Below are 20,568 nucleotides of genomic sequence, written 5' to 3'. Positions count from 1 at the left end.
AGTGTGAATTCCTGCTGCTACCCTCTTCTGGCTGGCTCACTTAATTTTGCCTAAGGAAGTTTTCTTCCTAATTTGTAAACTTCCTTTGTCTACAACTGATTGGAAACAAAATTATTGTTTCCATTTTTGTTTATCTTAAATTAAAGCTTAAAAGTGGCATGCAGTTAAGATATTTTTAGATTTGTTGAAAGCATTGTTGACATTGTATATAACAATATTTGGTAAATGTTTTGTTTTGTTTTGTTTTGTTTTTTTGTTTTTTGTTTTTGGTAACTGATAAGTTTTTACTAATTTATAATTAGTAAGAGAGACTGTCTAGATGTTGGGCAGCTCTATGATTTGGGCTTATAAACGCCAATAATTAAATCCAGTACCCTTGGTTTATGTTAAGGCATTACGATTTTCTTGGTGAAAGTCATTCCCCCTACCTTCCCAGCCTACTGATTTCTGGATCTTCAGCTCCCTGTGCAGTCTGAAGAAGGTATTGCAGTCAGAACTGTGTACTGATGAGAGAAACCTCTGGTAGTAATAAAAGTTATCCAAAGTTATCAAAGGTTAACTTTGAAAATAATAATAATAGAAAGTAAATAAAGCAAAGTGGAAAATAATCAACACTGGGATTCTTCTCTGCTAAATACTGTGGGATAATAACGACTCCATTCATATTTCTAAAGTTGTCTTCACTCGTGGATTACTTACACATAGTAACCTCAGTATACCCTAGTCACCTGACCCACCATATTTTACCTTGAATCTTATTTTCTCATGTCAATGCATAAAATCAAGAAACATGCCCACACAAAACCAGTTCTCAAAATATTGAAGAGTCCCATGAGTCTTCACAAAAGATGTTTTTAGGCTTACAAGGAAGAATATACATTGCATATCACACATCAAAAATATCCAGAAATCTACAGTGATTATTATTGTTGCATATGGTTAAGATTCACTCAGATTTGCTTACCTGTTATAACCTTCTTTTTGCCCTTCACTCCTTTGCACACATCTCTTTTGCTACTAGGATTTCCTCTAGTGAGGACCTGCTGCTGGCTAACTCTCTGGTCTGAAAATTGCCCTGTTTCACTCCAATGCCTAAAGAATGTATTTGCTAGCAACAATATTCCTTTAGATGTTGAGTAAATCCGTACAATATCTTTTAGCTTCCATTGTCACTACTAAGAAGTTAGATGTCAGGGAAACCTATCTTTTTCTGATCTGCTTGTGAGTTTCTCTTTATGGGTCTGTGTTGTTCCCTTTATTATGGGTTGGTTTCATTATGCTTCTTTAACTGATACGACTTATCATTCTGGTAAGTCCTTAGCCATCACATCCTCACAAATTGTGCCCCACTCTCTTTCTGTTTTCCTTCTTCAACTTTAATTGAGGATGTTAGACCTTGATCCACTATCTTCCATTCTCTTCTAGCCTTGCTGTTTTTTCCCCATCTCTTTATTTCTCTGTGCTGCATTAATTCTTCTAATCTAATTAACTCATTGTCAACTGCTTCTAGTCTGTTGCTGAATACATATAATGAAAAGGTTATTTTATTGTCTCATTTCCAGAAGTTATATTTTATTACTATCTAATCTGTTTATTTTTCATACTTTTCTGTTCCCTAGAGACATTTTCAAGCTCACTTTTAGTTTTTTTCAACATACTACTTGTGGCTGTGTCATAATTTGTGTGTGATTCTAATATTGGACACTTGATTGTTTCCTTCTTGTTATTTCTTTTTTCCTATTGTTGGTTGTCAGGTTGTCATGTTTTGTGTGTGTGTGTTTAGGCTTGATTTGTTTTGCTTTTTTTTTTTTTTTTTCCATTCTATATAATGCTCATTGTCCTTGGAACATTGTTTGTAGACAGTCTTTTGGAACTAGGGCAGAGAAATATTTGTACTTGGTTCTTCCTGGTTCTTGGGGACATTAAAATTCTGGACCATCTTGAAGCAAGTTCAGCAAGTGAGGGCCCATGTACCAATTAGACAATTTAAAGTTGGGCTAAGAATGTAAAAAAAAAAAAAAAAAAAAAAAAATTGGTCACAACTTTTCAGGGACAGATTTTTTAAAATCCTGTTTTGCTCCGTGCCAAGGTGACTTCGATTTTGTCTCTTGGGGGCAAGGAGTGGTGGGTTGGGAGCTCTGATGCACACTGATGTTGAGATATAGGTAGTTGGGACTCCCAGTTTAATATGAACAGGGTCTCCTGTAAAATTCCTCCCCATGGCTGGGGCTGGGGTCTTACTTATGACACCTACCATCCAGAGAAGCCACTAAAAGCAAGGCCAGGCATACCTGGATTGGGAAATGACTTCAGGAAAAAGAGGTTTTGCTACCCTAGTTTTTCTGCCTCCCATTCTGGGTTCTTGCTTTCCCTTAAAATTTTGCTTGGCAGTTCCTTCCTGTCTTTTCAGCTACTTGATGTCTTTAGGATATTTGCAACCTTTATCCCTCTTTTTGGATTGTTTTTAGTGGAAGGACAGATCTGAATGAAACAACACTCCACTACTGCAAATGAAAGTTTCTTTTTGGAATATCGATTGCATCTCTTCCTTTTTCTCTGTTTTTACCATCGCTTGCTCTGAACTTGGCTCCCATCATCACTTGCCAGGACTCTGCAGTGGTCTTGTAGCAGGTTTCTTGCACAGACAGCTATGACACTGAGGCTTTCTTTCCAGGAAGCAACTTTATTTGTGCCAGCACTGGCTCAGTTGGGTTTGTACCCGAAAAACTGAGCCCCGAATGCCACATGGTGTAGTCTTTTATGCATTTTCTACTTCTTTGTCTCCTATATATGGGTAATGTATAGACATACGGTCTGATTGGGTGGTCTTGTGTTACAGGGTCGTGAGGGATGTCACTTACACACATAGCGAGGTTGTCTTCCCTTATCCTGAGGTCTTTTCTCACCAGATTCCTTAGGGAGGGGACCCTACAACAGATTCTCTTCTGCCCTTTACCTTATCTATTTCCTTCTGTACACAGAAGCCTGAATCAGCTTTTAAAAGTGCACGCTGAAGCACTTTTACTCCCCCAACTCTTCAGTTTCTCTTCTGGCACAGTACGGTAAGGTAGCCTCCAGACACATGTGGCTACTGAACACTTGAAAAGTGGCCAGGGTAGCTGGGGAACTAAATTTTTAATTGTATTTAACAGTAGTGAATTGATATTGAAACATAAAAACTGAATCAATGTAAAATAGTTGTTTGTTAAATACAGCTTTAGTACTGAATAAGTCATATGTCAGTTAATTGTTGAAAATTAAACATCCAAGTTGAAATGCATTATAAGCATAAAGTAGATTTTAAGTCTGTAAGGATATAGACAAAATTTCAAAAACTTATCACAAGAAAACATATAATAATTTTTATATTGGTTATCTTTTGAGATTATAATATTTTGGATATGGTGGGTTAGCTAAAATATAGTATTGATATTAATTTTACCAAATTTTTTTTTTACCTTTTAAAATATGACTACTAGAAAATTTTAAATTATACATGCCCATCACATTACATTCCTATTGCCCGCACTCGTTTTTCCATTATTTTAAGGATAAGCCAAAATCCCAATCTTTCTGCAAGACCTAGCATGATCTGACACCAGAATATTTTAATTTCAATTTATCTTTATTTGACACCATGCTTTCCTTCACCTATTCTTTCTGACACTAGCTTGTAGTTCCTGCAAAGAACTTCGGTCACAAGCATGGTGTGAAGGTGCACACATGAGTTTTGTCCTTCCACAGTGTCAACTTTAGTCAATCATAAAGCAAAGTTAACCACAGTTATAAAACATGTTCAGGATTCCAAACTCAATGACGTTTCACCATATGATTAAAGTTGGCTTCTTATATGGCACACAGAGCAGGACAGAAGACAACAAGCAAACAAGATAGCAGAAGATAACAAGATAACAGAAGGGTGTAGGAAGTGAACAAACTAAATGCAAAGTTGGTCTGTGGGCACACAGTTGAGAGAAAGCCTCAGTCTGGTCCAGGTCAGCTCTTGGCACTTAGTGCTTATTACGTTCAAGCGGGGAAGGATCTCGGTTTTGTTCGGAGATCAATCTGGCAGAGCCTTCAGTGGCAGCTGCCTTTTCTTCGTGGTCAGGCATAGAGGTCATGTTGGAAGAGTCTGATAATTTGCTGCAAAAGTCCTCCCCCCCCTTACTTTTTTCTTTTCGTTTTAAGTTTCTTTACTTATTTTTTTTTTTTTTTTTTTTTTAAATTTTTTTTTTCAACGTTTTTTATTTATTTTTGGGACAGAGAGACAGAGCATGAACGGGGGAGGGGCAGAGAGAGAGGGAGACACAGAATCGGAAACAGGCTCCAGGCTCCGAGCCATCAGCCCAGATGCCTGACGCGGGGCTCAAACTCACGGACCGCGAGATCGTGACCTGGCTGAAGTCGGACGCTTAACCGACTGCGCCACCCAGGCGCCCCTCTTTACTTATTTTGAGAGGGAGTGAGAGAGAGCACAAGTGGAGGAGGGGCAGAGAGAGAGAAAGAGAGAGAGAGAGAGAGAGAGAGAGAGAGAGAGAGAATCCCACTCGGGCTCCATGCTGACAGTCCAGATGTGGGGCTTGGTCTCTCAAACTGTGAGATCATGATGTCAGCTGAAATCAAGAGTTGGATGCTTAACCCACTGAGCTACCCAGGTGCCCCTGAACCCTCTCCTTTTTAAATGGATTTAATGGTTCTTGGGCCCCTGCAGACCTCCTCTGGTCCTGCTTGTTTTCAGTTCTGGGCTGTCAGGGCTGATGCTGGTCGGGACAATATCTCGTAGCTGTGGTACCTTTGACTACTTGCGTCATTGTTTGATGCAGTCTCCTGCTTGACATGAGAGAATCCATTTTGCTCTCTACAACTTCCTCTACTTCAAGGCTTGTTTATGCACTATTTCTTCTGTTTCAGACATTCTTTCCCATTCACCCTCTGCCTGGTTCACACCTACTTATGCTTCAGATTTAAGTAAGCCCTGGTTTCATCCAGACACATAGAGCTGCTTACACCTTACCAACAATGCTACTAAATCTGGAGAAAGAAGAAGGTGCTAGAGCAGTCACAGCAACAGAAGAGACCAACAAGAGACATCAAGGAAAAGGACTAAGAAATGGCAGGGTATAGGTATGATCAGAGACAGAAGGAGGTGTCCAGGATGTATATAAGATTTCAAAGCTGGTTAAAAAAAAATCATGATACCCCTGGCAAAGATTTGTCACTTGAAAGGTTGAATCAAGTTCTGCTTGATGGGTTGATTGATTTTCAAAGTAAATGGGCACACGGAGGAAGGATGATGAGCTTGCTTTGAGATATGTCATGCTTAAGGTGATGGTAAGACATTTAGTGGAAATTCGTGGCTTTGACGGTTGGAATTACACGAAAAATTTACTGCCCGGTGGTCGTGGCCATCAGATGTATGGTTTGATTATGCATCGACAATGCTTTGTTGTAGGTGTCAGTAATTGAGCACCTGTTGTGTTACTTTCCTGAGTGGGACCATATGAATATTACTAAAGTAATGTGAAAATATTACAGTAATTCAGGGGCTGTGGTTTTATAGCGCTTGATCCAAAGCAAGGATTTGCTGAGTTTTCATTTGTGTAGAGGCTACTTCTCAGTATAAAATCTAAATCCCTACCCCTGCAAACTTTAAAAAGCAAGTTTCCTTAGGTTTTCCAAACTAATGCTTATGACACAGAATTATGATGAGTGTAAATGAGTCAAAGGCAGATGTTCTATTTCTCTAGAGACTCACTTAGATTTAAAAGAAAAAGGTGCTTGACCAAAATGTTTTGTGTTTTGCTGAACAACAACCTTAGAAACACTGGATGATGGCTAGCCAGGCAGTAAATGAACCTGCACTTGGCCATCTGGGCAGAAGCTGCAGTCCTTGGTGTCATTTTCCTGCTCTTCTAGGAAGCCACATGGAGGGAAAAAGAGGAGATGTAACTCAGGTGTGTTCTTAGATCCTCTGTGTCATTGGCTTTTAGGAACTGCCCTTTTCTTAGCCAAAATGTGCACACATTAGACCTAGAAGTAAGAGAGCATATGTGGTTCTCTTACCTTACCAGATCACTGTTAATTGAGGAGGAGGTTCTCTACTTGGTATTTTCTGAACACCGTTCAGAGTCAGTTGCCAAAATATATTTCCAAGTAATTTGTTCTTTTTTATGATTTTTTTTCCTCTGTCAAAATTCTCATTGTGTTCATGTGTTGTTGTCTTAATTTCATTGAATTGTCTTATTATGTTTTCTTGTAGTTTACTTAGCTTCCTTAAAACAGATATTTTGGGGGCATCTAGGTGGCCCAGTTGGTTGAGTGTCTGACTCTTGATTTCACGTCATGATTCCAGGGTCGTGGGATGGAGGCCTGTGTGGGGGCTCAGTGATAAGCATGGAGCCTGCTTAATATTCTCTCTCTCTTTCCTTCTGTCCCTCTTCCCTGCTCACACTCTCTAAATAAATAATAAATTAATTTAAAAAAATATTCTGAATTGTTTTTATCAGGCAAATCACAGGTCTGCATTTCTTTAGGGTCAGTTACTGGGAAATTATTTTTTCTTTTGGTAATGTCATGTTTCCTTGATATTTTGTGCTCCTTGAAGCTTGGCATTGCTGCAGGAATTATGTGAAAAAGTTATTTATTCACTTTCTCCAGTATTTACTGACTGGTTTCAGGAGAGAAACACCTTCCATCAGCCCTGGCAGGGATTCTGAGGCCTCTCTTGGCAAAAGTTTTAATTGCGTATGCCTTCTCTAGGTCTGCAAAGTCAGGCCAGGTGCTGACCACCTAACATTGGCTTTCCCTGGGGCAGTGTTTAAGGCTCAGGTCGTGTGCTTTCTCCCAGTCCCATAGAATCAGCCACCTTGCTGGAGGAGCTCACGAATCAACAGCAGAGGCTCACCCTTTCTGCTTTCAGCAGTGCACACAAGGAGCTGGCCAGAGTGGGTGAAGGTGTAGCTGTGAGACACCCTGAGCACTAGGGGCACCCGTGGCCAGTTGGGGTGATCTGCGGGTGAAGCATTCCCAGCATCTCATGGGAGGGGTTCTTAATGGAATCTGTGAGGCGATCAGTATAATCTGCCTCCCTTTAATCCCCCACCCCCCAGCCAAAAACCCTATGTGGCATTCTCCTAGTCCCTCCCTACCCCCAGGCTCCTCTGCTCCCTAGTTGTGCAGGACACCTCAGTGTTCTGGATGGGATGGGAAAGAAGTGGGTCTGCGCGGCGGCATTCCTTGCAGCTGGGGAAACCAGGCACGCAATCTTATGCTCTCATTTTCCCTTACTGGAAAAATCACAGCCCTAGGAGATCTCTTAGCACTGAGCTGTGCTGCCTTGTGGAAGGGGTGATGTGAGCACAGTGAAATGTTCTTACCCTCTTCAATTCATCCAGTTCTGGATCTCTTTGCTCAGTGGTGTGCTGGAAATTCCCCACTGAATTCCTGGATTTTCACAAAGGCCCTCTTGTCTGTGTGTGATTGTCTAAGCCAGTGTTCTTTGTGGGAAAGACAGTAGAAAACGTTTATTTTACCATGATGTTGATGTCACTCCTGCATTCCCTGATTTAACTGTCTTCTGTGTGTGTGTTTGTGTGTGTGCGTGCGTCCTTGTGGGTGCTCACCACGCATGTTCCTCTTTTGTGAATGCATGTGTTTCCTTATATTTCTAATGGTCTTTTATCTTTTACTTCCTGATTTTTTAAAAGTTTTTTGTAAACCTCAGAAGCCTGATCTTCATTAGTTATATGTGTTGCAAATATTGTGGTTTGCCTTATGACTTTTGAAAGCAGAAGTTCTTAATTTTCGTATAGTCAAAGTATCTGCCATTTCTTTTGCAAAAGTCTGTGTTTGGGGAAGTCTTACATAAGATATTATTTCATAATCATAGTTGATAAGTATATTTTCCTGCATTTTCTTCTGAAATTGTTGTTTTGTCTTTCACATGTTAGTCCTTAATTCACATATAATTGTTATCTATATGTAATATGACAAAGGAAATAAATTCAGTGTCCCTTCTTTGAAGAATCACTAATCTGCAATATTAGCACTGTTTTATAACAGATTTTCTTAAATGACTGGCTCTGTTTCCAGGTTTCCTACTCTTTGTCATTGTTTACCTTTCCCAACAGAGATATCATTTGTCTTCAGAACTATAGCTTCATAGTATCTCTTTCAGGTGAAGAAAACCCCTGTCTCTTGCCCTTCTTTCCCAGAGGTGCCTGTACTATTTCCAACATTTTGTCTTTCATGTAAACAATCAGCTTTTCAAACTGCTCTGAAAAAAATCTCTGTTAAAGTTTTTGCTAGGGCGTCTGGGTGGCTCAGTCAATTGAGTGTGCCATTTCGGCTCAGGTCATGATTTCATGGTTCATAAGTTCAAGTCCTGCATCAGCTCACTGCTGTCAGCTCAGACCCCGCTTCGGATCCTCTGTCCCCCTTACTCTCTCTGACCTTCTCCCACTCATTCTCTCTGTCTCTCTCTCTCTCAAAAATAAACATTAAAAAATTTTGCTGCTGTTGCATTAAATCTGTATATTAATTTGGAGAAAATTTACATGATTTTGATATTATATCCAGTCTTTCTGCCTTATGATCAAGGCAGATGGACAATCAGAGAATACCACAGAAACACTAATTAAGGTAGTCGGACAAGTTACTGGAAATCATGCCTTCATATTATTGGATGTGAACTAAAACTTATCCAGATAGATGACTCTTTTTTAGATACATTTCTTCTCTTTGATACTGATACTGAGTTTTTTGTCCATCAGTAGAGACAAATTTTTTCTTGAATTTCTTAAATTTTCTTTAATTTCGTTCAAAATAAGAGACTTTGATATCTTCTTTTTTTTCATAGTTACTTTATTTTTTGTTTCTAGTGAACATGGTATCTTTGATTTTAACTAACTCCTGTTTGTTACTGGTTTATAGAAAAAATTCTTATTAATTAATTCTAATTATTAATTCTAATAGTTCTAATAATTATCTGCAGATTATCTGGGTCTTCTATGTGAAAATCATATTATTTGAGAATTATTTTGTTCCTTCGTGTATAATAATTATAACTTTTATTTCTTTAAATATATATATTTTCCTTATTCTTCTGGCTAAAATTTCTAACACCGTATTGTTGAATGGATGTGTTGATCCTTGTTTTGTTCCACATTTTTAAATACTTATTTTTAATCTTTCAAGTATAAAATGTATACTTGAAATGGCTTTCTGTGGATTCTTTTTATCATTTCAAAATTGTTCCTCTTATTCCTAATTGGCTAATTTTTTTATTTGTTACAATCATAAATGAATATTTTTACATCTATTTACGTTTTTTACACTAAAATTATTTTATATCTATTGGCTAATGATTTTACTTTAGAAGATAAAATACTAAATTATTGCTAGTCATTACTGTTTCAGAGAAAATTTGTACATAATGCTTAGCATTTTTGTGGGAATAGGGCACCAGATGGGAAAGACATGGAAATAGGGCCCAATAAAAGGCCAGCACATGGAACATTGTCACAGAATTCTCTCTACTCAGAGAGAATGTGACACCACTCAGGAGCATTGGGAAATGCTGGGACCAAAGGAATATCTGAATTACCTGAGCCCATGGGCCTTCAGAGAACATAGAGATAAAGGAACAGAGACTAGGTATGATGGTAGAAAAGATAACTGATGGTATAAAGATGACATTATTTGGGTCTCATAAAAAAGATGTGGATTTTTTTGTTTTTCTTTTGCTGTGTTGTTTTGTTTTTTCTCAAAGAGAAACAAAGAAACATAGACAGGATCCAGGTAAAAGAAACATACCAGCTCACAGAGGGGCCCATTATGTGAAGAAGAGAAAACAATCTTCATAAGTTAATGAAAACAAATTTAGTACAAATGTGAGGACACCCTTCTTTATATACAAGTTAATAAACTAGTGGAATAAGTTATCCCCAAGCAGTGGCTTAGAGCCAAAAATAGCTGCACAGATTAATGAATGCAGCTTAACGTGGAGCTAAATGAGCCTATATCTGACCTGGTGTGGCGGTCCCTGGGCAAGAGCCTCTCCACTCCTCCATCCTTGGTTGCCTATATAGAACTTCGCTTGAGCATTGACAACTTGAGTTTTCCTCTCTTGTGAAAGCCTGGTGATTCTTTTTCTCTGCTTTTTTCCTTTCTATTTCCTACATTCTCTCAAATATCATGTCTGTTTAAAATATTATTTTTTCAAAGATGGCCTTGATCTCTTCTTTTGTAGTTATTAAGTCCAGAAAAGGGAAGCACCACAAATAGAAAAGGGCAGCATTTGGAATAGTTTAAAAGTTTGGCCAGTGCCAGTGAGGGGGCTACAGAAGAGAACATTCCATCCCCCTCTTGCTGCTGCCTTCCTTCCAGGTTTCCGTGCAGATCAGATAGAGGGGGTGGCCCCAAGAGAGCAGCAGGACCCGTGCACATGTAACCAATTGCTTTTTTTGCCTGTAGTAAAGTTCACATTTTGATTGCTTCTCCAGATTATGTTGATCCAGACATATTTTATGCAGTCATCCGGATCTTTCTCTCTGGGTAAGTACAGTTCAACTGCTTTCCTGCATGAGACCTCTGTAGCATATTCCAAACTTATGAGGCAGAAGCTTCCTATAGTAATAAACACACTAAGAAACCTTGCTAACAAAGTGATCATTTGGATCCATTCTTGGATAAAAGAGGTGGGGTACCATCTGCAGGACAAATGAATATTTAAGGTCAGAATAATTGTCCTTAGGCCACCATGTTACATTCATTTGTATTCACTTAGAATCCCATACTGATGGCAGAAAAAAAAAAAGCCCACTATGTAACCACAATGCTCTCTCATTTATATCCATTCTCTTCCCCTGTTACTAAGGCTAATGGGAGCATAGAAAGTAACTTGCCAGCCTTCTTCTAATGTTCTTGGAAGAGTTACCCCAAGTCATTTGTTCATATTTGTGGGTCTCTTCTTTTGTCACATGGACTGTAATTTTTCCAGATAAAGAACTCTACCCTTAGATACATTTCTTCCTTTAGATACACTAATTATACCTTGACATGTTTTAATCAAATTGCTTTCCCATTCACATTAACCGAGAGAAATTAAGTTTGTTTGTTTATTTTTTTTTTAAATTTTTTTTTTTTTTTTTTTTTTTTTTAAATTTTTTTTTTCAACGTTTATTTTATTTTTTGGGACAGAGAGAGACAGAGCATGAACGGGGGAGGGACAGAGAGAGAGAGGGAGACACAGAATCAGAAACAGGCTCCAGGCTCTGAGCCATCAGCCCAGAGCCTGACGCGGGGCTCGAACTCACGGACCGCGAGATCGTGACCTGGCTGAAGTCGGACGCCTAACCGACTGCGCCACCCAGGCGCCCCTGTTTGTTTATTTTTTAATAGTGAAAAGTAGAGGTAGTGAATGGATGAGGTGAAAAATTTGACATAGGGCTCACCTAGTGTTCCATCTTGATACCCAGGAGGTGCCGAATTGCTATAGACAGAAAGAATATGAAGTTGCACCTGGAAGGGACATGGGTGCAAGAAGGGAGTGACAACATGAACCCAGTGTTTTTTCTAGATTGAGTGGATCTGGACAGTCCAAGGGGACGCCAGCCTGGGTGGGCATTCCTCACTCTAGGGAGTAGAGAGGGGAAGCAGAAGGGTCTCTAGAGAATAACTTGAGGTTAATGGGTTCTTGGTTTATGAGGAAACAAGAAAAATGGTGAAGAGTGTGGAATGGAATTGGGAGTGTTTCTCAGAATTCAGACTTTTGCTGTATACCCATTCGATCCCAAAATCCTCCCCAGAGAGGTTATCTGTGCTCAGAACTCTTCTTGTTGTGTGCACATTTTACATGTAATCAGGGTTAAGACAAAGATATGATTGTGCAATAGTGATTCTAGCAACAAATGTAAAACAAAATATGCAGATATGTTTTGGTAAAATTAGAGGAAAAAAAGTCTTTTAAACATTTTAAATACATTGGGGTTTAAGAAGTACCTAATTCTGGAAAATCTCTTTGTGTTTCACTTTGCTCTCTAAATGTGTATTAGTCTTCCATTGTTACATAACAAATCACAAACATAACAGAAAACCATAACAAAAAACTGCTGTTTAACAAATTAAAACAGCAGTTTTAAACAACATACATTTATTATCTTACATTTCTGTAGACCAGAAGGCCAGGCAAACTCAGCTTGGTTCTCTGCTTAGGGTCTCAAAATGCTGAGGTCAAGCTATCTGCTGGGCTGAGCTATTATCAGGAGAACCTGGGGAATCATTCACTTCCAAACTCGTTCAGGTTTTTGGTAGAATCCAAGTCTTCATGGTTTTGGAACTGAGGCCTCTGTTTTCTTGCTGGCTGTCACATAGGATCTGCTCTCAGCTTAGACTTCCTGCAATCCTTATCACACGGTATCCTCCAATGCAGCAATGACACTTCCAATCCTTTTAGTACTTAAATCTCTCTGATTTCTCCTTCTGCGACTAGCCAGAGAAAACCTCTGCCAAGGTCTTATGTTACTAGATTCAGCTCGCCTAGACAATGTAGAGTAACTCCCTATGTTAAAGTCAACTGATTAGTAACCTTAATTATATCTGCAACGTCTCTTTTGCCTTGCTGTATATCATATTGACAGGTATTGATAGCTTATAATATGAACAGTTCTAGGAATGAGAATGGAAATCTTGGGGCTATCTTTTTCAATTTCTGCCTATCATGATTAAATGGTCACTAGAGGGTGATTATGTTTTCATTAAAATAAGTTCTGGGTCAGTGATGCATTTTATCTGTGATCTACATAAACGCCTCCCGTCGGTCTGAGCCTCAAAAATATTTCTCATGTAGTGCAACTAAGTGACCAGCACCAAATCTTAAATGTATTGAAGGTGTTGATGGCCAAAATCATCTGGATTTTTGAGAGTTCCCAATGGGATTGTCTTAGAAAATTGAAATCTCCTCCTATGTTCTTGATGTGTCCCATGTTTGATTTATTGTTTTCATTTACTTTTTAAAAACATTTTTATTTAGGCGTTTCATCATTTGTAGATTAAACTTATTCTTTCCATTTCCCACTCACATTAAATTTCACATGGAAGTTAGCCCCTGTGGAAAAATGTCATTTCTTTCTTTTTTTTCTTCTGTTTATATTTCTTGGATTTCCTAAAAATAGGCTATGAGAAAGACTAAAAATAACCTTGCCTACAGAGATTTGAAAGGAAAGTAATTGCTTTCCTTTATAATCATTAGTTTGGGCCTGAGAGTGTATGGGACTGCTCAGAGAAACCCTATTTCCCTCCCTCAGACCAATTGTATCACAGGTGGAGAATATAGCTTTTGAAAGTAGATCCCCTTGTTTTATCTTTTTTGACTTACATTCTGGTGTCTTCTCTGTCACATTCAATGTGGCTTTAACACATCTGCTTCATGTTGGGGCACCAAAAAAATATTGATGTCTCCTGGCCATTTGAGCATCTGATGGTTCTTTAAAGCTGGCGGGTCCTTTCCAGAAAAACATTTGGGTTTATATATTCTAGATATATAACACAGAATTATAGAATAATAGTTTTTTCATTCATTCATTCATTCATTCATTCATTAATCAACTATTTAGTGAGTGCTTACCATATACCAGGCACAGTTCCTGGTGCAGGGAATGTTGCAATAAAACAAAACAGCAACTTCATTCTTGTGGAGCTTACATTTTAATGGTGGGAATCAGATCATGCAAAAATAAATATAATTTAAAAAGTATTATACAATATATGTTACAACAATAAGTGATACGGGAAAATGTAAAGTAAGATACAGGGCATCATGGAGTATTAGGGAGAGGTGGTGTAAGTTTCTTACTTATTTATTATGGTCTGGGAATGCCATACTTCATTTGTGCAGATAACTGAAGGCAGTGAGGACTAAGCTACCTGGATACTTGTTACAAGCAAAAGGAATAAAAATTGCAATGGTCCTGACATTGGAGCATGCTTGTCATGGAGGAATTGTTGCAAGGAAGATAGCAGCACTGGAATGCAGTGTGTATGGGGGAGAATGAGAAAGATACAAGTGACAGCAGAAGACCAGATCATGTCAGGGCTTGTTGGCTACTTTCTGAGAGACAAGGGCAGCAGAGGCAAGTCTGGAGACAAATGAAATGATCTGTCTTAATTCAACTCATCGCTCTATTTTCTAACGTGGAAAATAGATAATTTAAGAGCAAGAATGGAAGACAGGAAAACGTTCAAGAAGCTATGCCCACAATCAGGGTGATGGCTTGGACTAGGGTGGTGGCCGAAGAGGCATTGAGTATTGTTCAGTTCTGGAAATGACTGAAGGTAGAGTTGATGGGATCTGCTATTGGTTTGCAGGAGGAAGGAAGAAAATGGGATCAGTCGAAGATGACTCTAGGGTTTTGGCCCAATCCACTGAAAGAATAGAGCTGCCATTTTCTCTGATGGGGAAGACTGTAGGAGGAAGAAATTTGGCAAAAGGGAGGGGATATCTGGAGCTCAGTTTGGGACATGTCCATTTCTGTGGAGATATCTGTAAGCTGGCAGTTTAATATATGAGTCTGGAATGTAGGGGAATGGTCCAGGTAGAAGTGTACATTTTTAAAGACTCCTAATATAGTTGGTTTTTAGATCAGTGAAGTAGATAAGAGCACTTGGGAAGTAAGAGTAGCAAGAATCCCATAAACTGAGCTTTGAGAAAGTCCAACACCTAGAAGTGGTCATGATGAGGAGGGACTGTTGAAAGAGACCAAAGTGACCATCTGAGATCATCCACAACATGGCAGAGACAACCCTGAACCAGTGTGACCACTGCCTCTCTTCCACTTACTCACGTTTTCAATATGTCTTACCTATTACCAAATATTTCTAAAATGCTGTTTAGAAATTTCATTGGAGCAGTGTCCTGAACTCTGACAAGTCACGAAAATTCTCTGGAACCCATTTAATTATGCAGCAGCTTTAGGAAGTAGGTGCAAATTAGGACTAAGCAAATTAGGACTAAGGTGTGTACAAATGTACAAAATAATGAATGGAGGGAGCGGGATTCCAGCTCACTCTAAATAATGTAAAATGGCTAATATTTAGCAAATGCTTAATATGTTCCAGGCACTGAGCAGGTATTATTTTAATTAGCTCCCACGATAACTCAATAAGGTAGATCCTAATATCACTTGGATGAGGAACTAGAGGCTCAGAGAGGTTAATTAACCAAGGCTCACAGTTAACAAATATCAAAGTTGAGATTAAATTTTCTATCTGCCTGAAATAGAGTCCTCTCACCCAACAGCTACCTCATGTTCTCCTCTTATGATCAGACTCCTTCCTTTGCTCTCCCCCTGCTCTGCTGTCTATGCCTCATCTGTTTCCAGAGTGATGTCACCCCACCTAAAAAGGCCACTTTGACGTTCATCCAGTGGAAACCGTAGAATGGCTGACCAAACCATTCTCCAATGCAAACAACCCAGCTCCTTATAGCATTTCCTACCATAAGGAAATATTTGACAAAAGTCATGAACAGCCAGCTGAGCAGTCTGGCTACAGTTTTTTTATGTGTGTGATGCATTTTCCTTCTCTTGAGCAAAAAGACTTTTAGAATTATAGGAAGAAGATGAGACATCACTGTAAGCCTGTTATTTAAACTGTTCACAGCAGGGACAGTGGCTCATTCCTGGCAATAAGAGAAAAAAGATTCTATTCCTTAGTAAAAGTGGAAATCCATATGTGGGGGTCTTGAGAAAATGAACATAGAAAAGTATAAGTTTGGGATTTAAGTTCTGGTTTTCCCATTTTTGAACAGTGTGGCCCTGGAGAATTAACTGCTCAGAGCCTTTGTTTGCTTATCTGTAAAATGGGTTTTTAGACACCTGCCTTGATCTACTCAAAAGAGGTCAAGTTAGAAAATGAAGGTGAGGGGCACCTGGGTGGCTCAGTCGGTTGTCCAACTTTGGCTCAGGTCTTGATCTCACAATTTGTGAGTTCGAGGCCCGCTATGCTGACAGCTCAGAGCCTGGAGCCTGCTTCAGGTTCTGTGTCTTCCTCTCTTTCTCTATTCCCTTCCCTTGCCTGTGCTTTCTCTCTTTCTCCCAAAAATAAATAAATAAACATTAAAAAAAGAAAATGAATGTGAAGAGAGTTTATAGACTAACACATTGGAAGTACAATAACGTGTTCTTGGTGCTATTGTTTATCTTATGGAGTCACCACATACATTCTGTAATTGTTTAAGACTCTATAAAAAATGTGACAGAGAAATGAGTAAAATAGTTGGAGGTAGAACTAGGGGTTTTCAGACACAAAAAGGCAAAGAAATGGAATCAGGGAGACAGAAGGGGAGAAGAAAGGAGATAAGAGAGGAGAGGAAGCAGGGAAAACCCACTTCATCTGAGCAAGACCAGAGCCTCAATTCCAGTCCATCTACCTGTCCCTCTGGTAACCTGCAAGATTGTATTGTGTTCTCTTTGTTGCTGCCCTCATTATCAACACATGCTGTCAAGAATGTATTTGACAAAGGTATTCCCACAAAGTCATGCATTATTTAACACTGGTAGTTCAACATGACAACCGTTAAAACTGTTACAGGGAAAAGCAAAGGGGCGTGTGTGTGTGTGTGTGTGTGTGTGCTTACTTACAAAGCTCTACTTGTGGAGTTAAAGGTATCAGGTGATTAAGGTTGAGATGAGCAGAAGGAGTGAAGATTATTCCAGAACCCCTAAATTATTCCTATTGAGCAGCACTGATGTCATCTTTATGACTGAATTTTTCTAATAAATATGTCATAGGATCAATGTCAAGGATTCCTTTACTCTTCTGGGATAATCCAACTGGGGAAAGGAAGGGCTGTATTCAATGGCCTGTTATGAAGTTGAAGTATGCTTAAGTATATATTCTACAAAGATACCCAGTCTTTTGCTCTAAAAACACCGTTGAAATTGTGTTTGCTTTCTTACTCACTGTTGCTGTATCAGAAAATATGCTCTTAACTCCTAGCACCCACTTCTTCTCTTTGACTTTTACTCTTGCTTAGATGGAAGGATAACCCAGCAATGCCGGTGGGGTTGATCTATGAAGGAGTCTCCCCAGAGCCCCTGAAATACTCTGGGGGGAGTGCAGCTCAGAGCACAGTGCTTCATGCCTTTGATGAGTTCTTAGGCATTTGTCACAGCAAGGAAAGTGGTAAGTCAGACATTTTCTTTTTCTTTCTGTTCCTTAACAGGGAGGAAGAACAGAAATGTCTTTACCAATTGATAAGACCAAGTGTAAATTAAAATGTCATGAAATCTATACTTCTCTAAGTCAACCAGGAGGCTGTATGCCTGCCAGATGTTATTGTGTCAAGTCAGTTAATATTTGATCTCAGCAGGATATTGGGTTTCCATTTCTATATCTTAAAACATTGCCATATATCCAACTGTTCCCCACAGTTTTGTTTGGATCCTAGGCAGTAGCCTGCTTTGTCTAAAATGGGGGAGAGATCCAGAGTGGAATTAAGACTGTGGAATTAAGTTACAAAGTCTGGATATGGCTGATGATGGGTCTGAGCTCCTCACCAAAGCCCTTCCCCGTAAAAATGCTGCAACTTCAAGTCAAGTCTATTTAGACCAGAAGATAGGCCTACCAGTTTAGAAGCTTGAAATTGTTCATTTCCTTACCTGCCAGCATCAAGCTGATGTTTAACAGCTGCAAAAAGGCACTTCAGAGTATGGCATTTTCAAGTCAGATTTAGGGGTAAAAATGACTAGAATTTGGTGTGCAGTCAAATAGCATCCAGTCTCATCCACAAAAGTCACTTATCAAGAACTATGATGATATTAAACACATAATGAATTTCCTATAAATGATCAATCTATCTGTATTTCCTATAAATATCTATTGATTTGATTTTTAAACAACTTGACTTCAAGAGGCTATTATTACAAAAACAGCTGCTCATTCTTTTTTTTTATTAAAATAATTTTTTTTACATTTATTTATTTATTTATTTATTTATTTTTTTTTTTTTTATTTTTTTTTAATGTTTTTTATTTATTTCTGGGACAGACAGAGACAGAGCATGAACGGGGGAGGGGCAGAGAGAGAGGGAGACACAGAATCGGAAACAGGCTCCAGGCTCCGAGCCATCAGCCCAGAGCCCGACGCGGGGCTCGAACTCACGGACCGCGAGATCGTGACCTGGCTGAAGTCGGACGCTTAACCGACTGCGCCACCCAGGCGCCCCTATTTATTTTTGAGAGACAGAGAGAGAGCACAAGTGGGAGAGGGGCAAAGAGAGAATGAGACACAGAATCCGAAGCAGGCTCCAGGCTCTGAGCTGTCAGCACAAAACCCGAAACAGGGCTCCAACCACAAACCGTGAGATCATGACCTGAGCCGAAGTCGGACGCTTAACTGACTGAGCCACCCAGGCGCCCCAACAGTTGCTCACTCTTTATTTTCTTGCCCTTATAAATTCTATTACTTTCCCCTTCCTTAGAACTCTCCAAACAAAGCAAAATTCAGGAGAGTATTTAGCAAATCGGTTTAAGGGTTTATGCCTTACATTTGTAGATATCCCTCATGAGGATAGTCTCATCAGGATACTTTGCCTACCTTGGGTATATGATACATATTTACACATTGACTGGTAGATATGTTTCCAACTCAGTTATCTGAGATGTACTTGCTTCTTTTTTCCTTCCCCATCAATATTCAGGAATGTAGTATTTGTAGTCTACCAGCAAAAGAGCCAGCAGAGTGGACTGGAAAGTTAGATGACAGCAAGTTTTCATTGCACTGATGTCTGGAAAACCAGACAGGCTCTTGCATCTTTCCATGTGGAGCTATGACATAGTTCTGGTTTGTTTCTTTCAGCTGATTTTCTGCTCAGGATGAGGGAGTACATGCCTCCTTCCCATAAGGCCTTTATAGAAGAAATTCACTCAACTCCTTCACTGAGAGACCACATTCGGTCCTCTGGAAATGGCCAACTTCTGACAGCCTATAACCAGTGTGTGGAGGCCCTGGCGGAGCTACGCAGCTATCACATCACTGTGGTGACCAAATACCTCATCACAGCAGCCACCAAAGCAAAGGGCAGGAGGCCGAACTATGTCCCTGGGCCACCACTAGCCCTAGAAGAGAGGGGCACAGGTGGGACTGTAGTTCTGAGCTTCCTGAAGAGTGTCAGGGATAAGACCTTAGAGGCAATTCTCCACCAAAGTGATTAAGAGACTGCCCTCTTCCCAAGAATGCAAAACCAGAAACTCGGGTTTCCCCTGGCCCTTTCTCCCACTGGAGGGCACGTAGGCCTGGAAAATGAGAATGTCTGGAATTATCGACAGGAACCTCAGCCCTGTTTATGTTCCTGCTCTATAGAACACCATCTTCTCCCTTGTTGAGAGCTGTTAGTCTTCACAGAGGAGAATTTCCATGGCTAGTCAGAAATTTTCCTTTCCCTATCTAATTACTGGTTAATAGCAAACAGCTTTGGACACTTCCTCATTCAGAACCCCACAGAGGAGCCCGTGTACCCCTGTTCTATTTTCAAATAATAGAAAATCAATCTAAATTTCAAAAAACAAATCAAATTGCCTGTGGACAGATCCCCTTTTTGATTTCTTTAAAAAGCAAATTAAATACTCATGCATGCATTCATTCATTCAGTCAGTCAACGACATTACGTTCCTACTGAGCACTGGTTTAGGGATTAGAGCAGAGAATTTTTGTGGTCGCCATCCAGCTCTCCTCTCCCTGAGTGTGCTGAGTTTGTGGCAGGAGGTTGGAAATGCTCCAGTGGCGATGTGGAGGAAAGAGGAGGCTCACATAAGACTTGGAAGTCACCAGTGTAACAATGAATAGTTAACGATGTGGGAACGAACGGATGAGGCTCTTTGGCATAGCTCATCAATTTGCAAATTCTGTTTTAGTTTCATTCTTTATTTTTGGAAGAATGATTCTTTCTTCTTACACCGAAAGTTTATAGTTGTAAAATGAATTAATTGACCCATTGGAAGTAAATGATCGAAACAGGAATAAATAGTAAACTCACATGTTTAGTTTACAAATAAATGTAACTTTTTATTGATTTATTTTCTATCTCAAGATCTCATTTCATCTGATAGCAAAAGCTAGAAAACTTTAATCTTGCCAATTTAAGATAAACTCCATTAATTTAGGCCTGCCCCCCTTCCCCCGCCCCACACTGTGCGCACACACATATATCTGGGACAGTATCTACATTCCACAGGGCCAATCTAGTATCATGGCCTCAAGGAGAAGGACCTGATCATCAGGAACAGCCTCTGCCCAAGTTAGCATCTGCTGAGCAGTTCCCCTCCCCATATGAGTACTGGTCAAATGGAGCTTGCAGCTTGTTTAATCCTTTCAAACAAGCCTTTCAGATTACTCAGCCTTCAAAGTCTTGTCATATCACTTGGAAAAACATCTGACCACTTCCAACATTGCCCAGGCCCTTAAACCCCACTTTTACTGTATATATAGTGGGGGGGGGGAGAGAGAAATTTTAAGAAATTGGCTTATGTGATTATAGAGGTTGGAAATTCCAAAATCCGCAGGGTAGACCAG

The 20,568-nt window shown here is 39.5% G+C and overlaps 1 protein-coding gene across 2 annotated transcripts in view; it reads left to right on the top strand.

The window, feature by feature from the left end:
- IDO2 (indoleamine 2,3-dioxygenase 2) overlaps positions 1 to 20,072 on the top strand; it is a 79,009-nt gene extending 58,937 nt beyond the window's left edge. For both annotated transcript variants that reach the window (XM_058720590.1, XM_058720591.1), the window contains 3 exons: positions 10,503 to 10,554; positions 17,033 to 17,181; positions 18,856 to 20,072. In XM_058720590.1, coding sequence (XP_058576573.1) covers positions 10,503 to 10,554; positions 17,033 to 17,181; positions 18,856 to 19,211 — 557 coding nt within the window. In that variant the 3' untranslated portion in view covers positions 19,212 to 20,072. The remainder of the gene's footprint in view (positions 1 to 10,502; positions 10,555 to 17,032; positions 17,182 to 18,855) is intronic.
- The last annotated feature ends 496 nt before the right edge of the window (positions 20,073 to 20,568 follow it).

This window comes from Neofelis nebulosa, chromosome 3 (genome assembly GCF_028018385.1).
Source record: "Neofelis nebulosa isolate mNeoNeb1 chromosome 3, mNeoNeb1.pri, whole genome shotgun sequence".
Taxonomy (NCBI): Eukaryota; Metazoa; Chordata; class Mammalia; order Carnivora; family Felidae; genus Neofelis; species Neofelis nebulosa.
The sequence above is the reverse complement of the archived record's forward strand: the minus strand, read 5'-3'. Positions and strand labels throughout refer to the sequence as shown.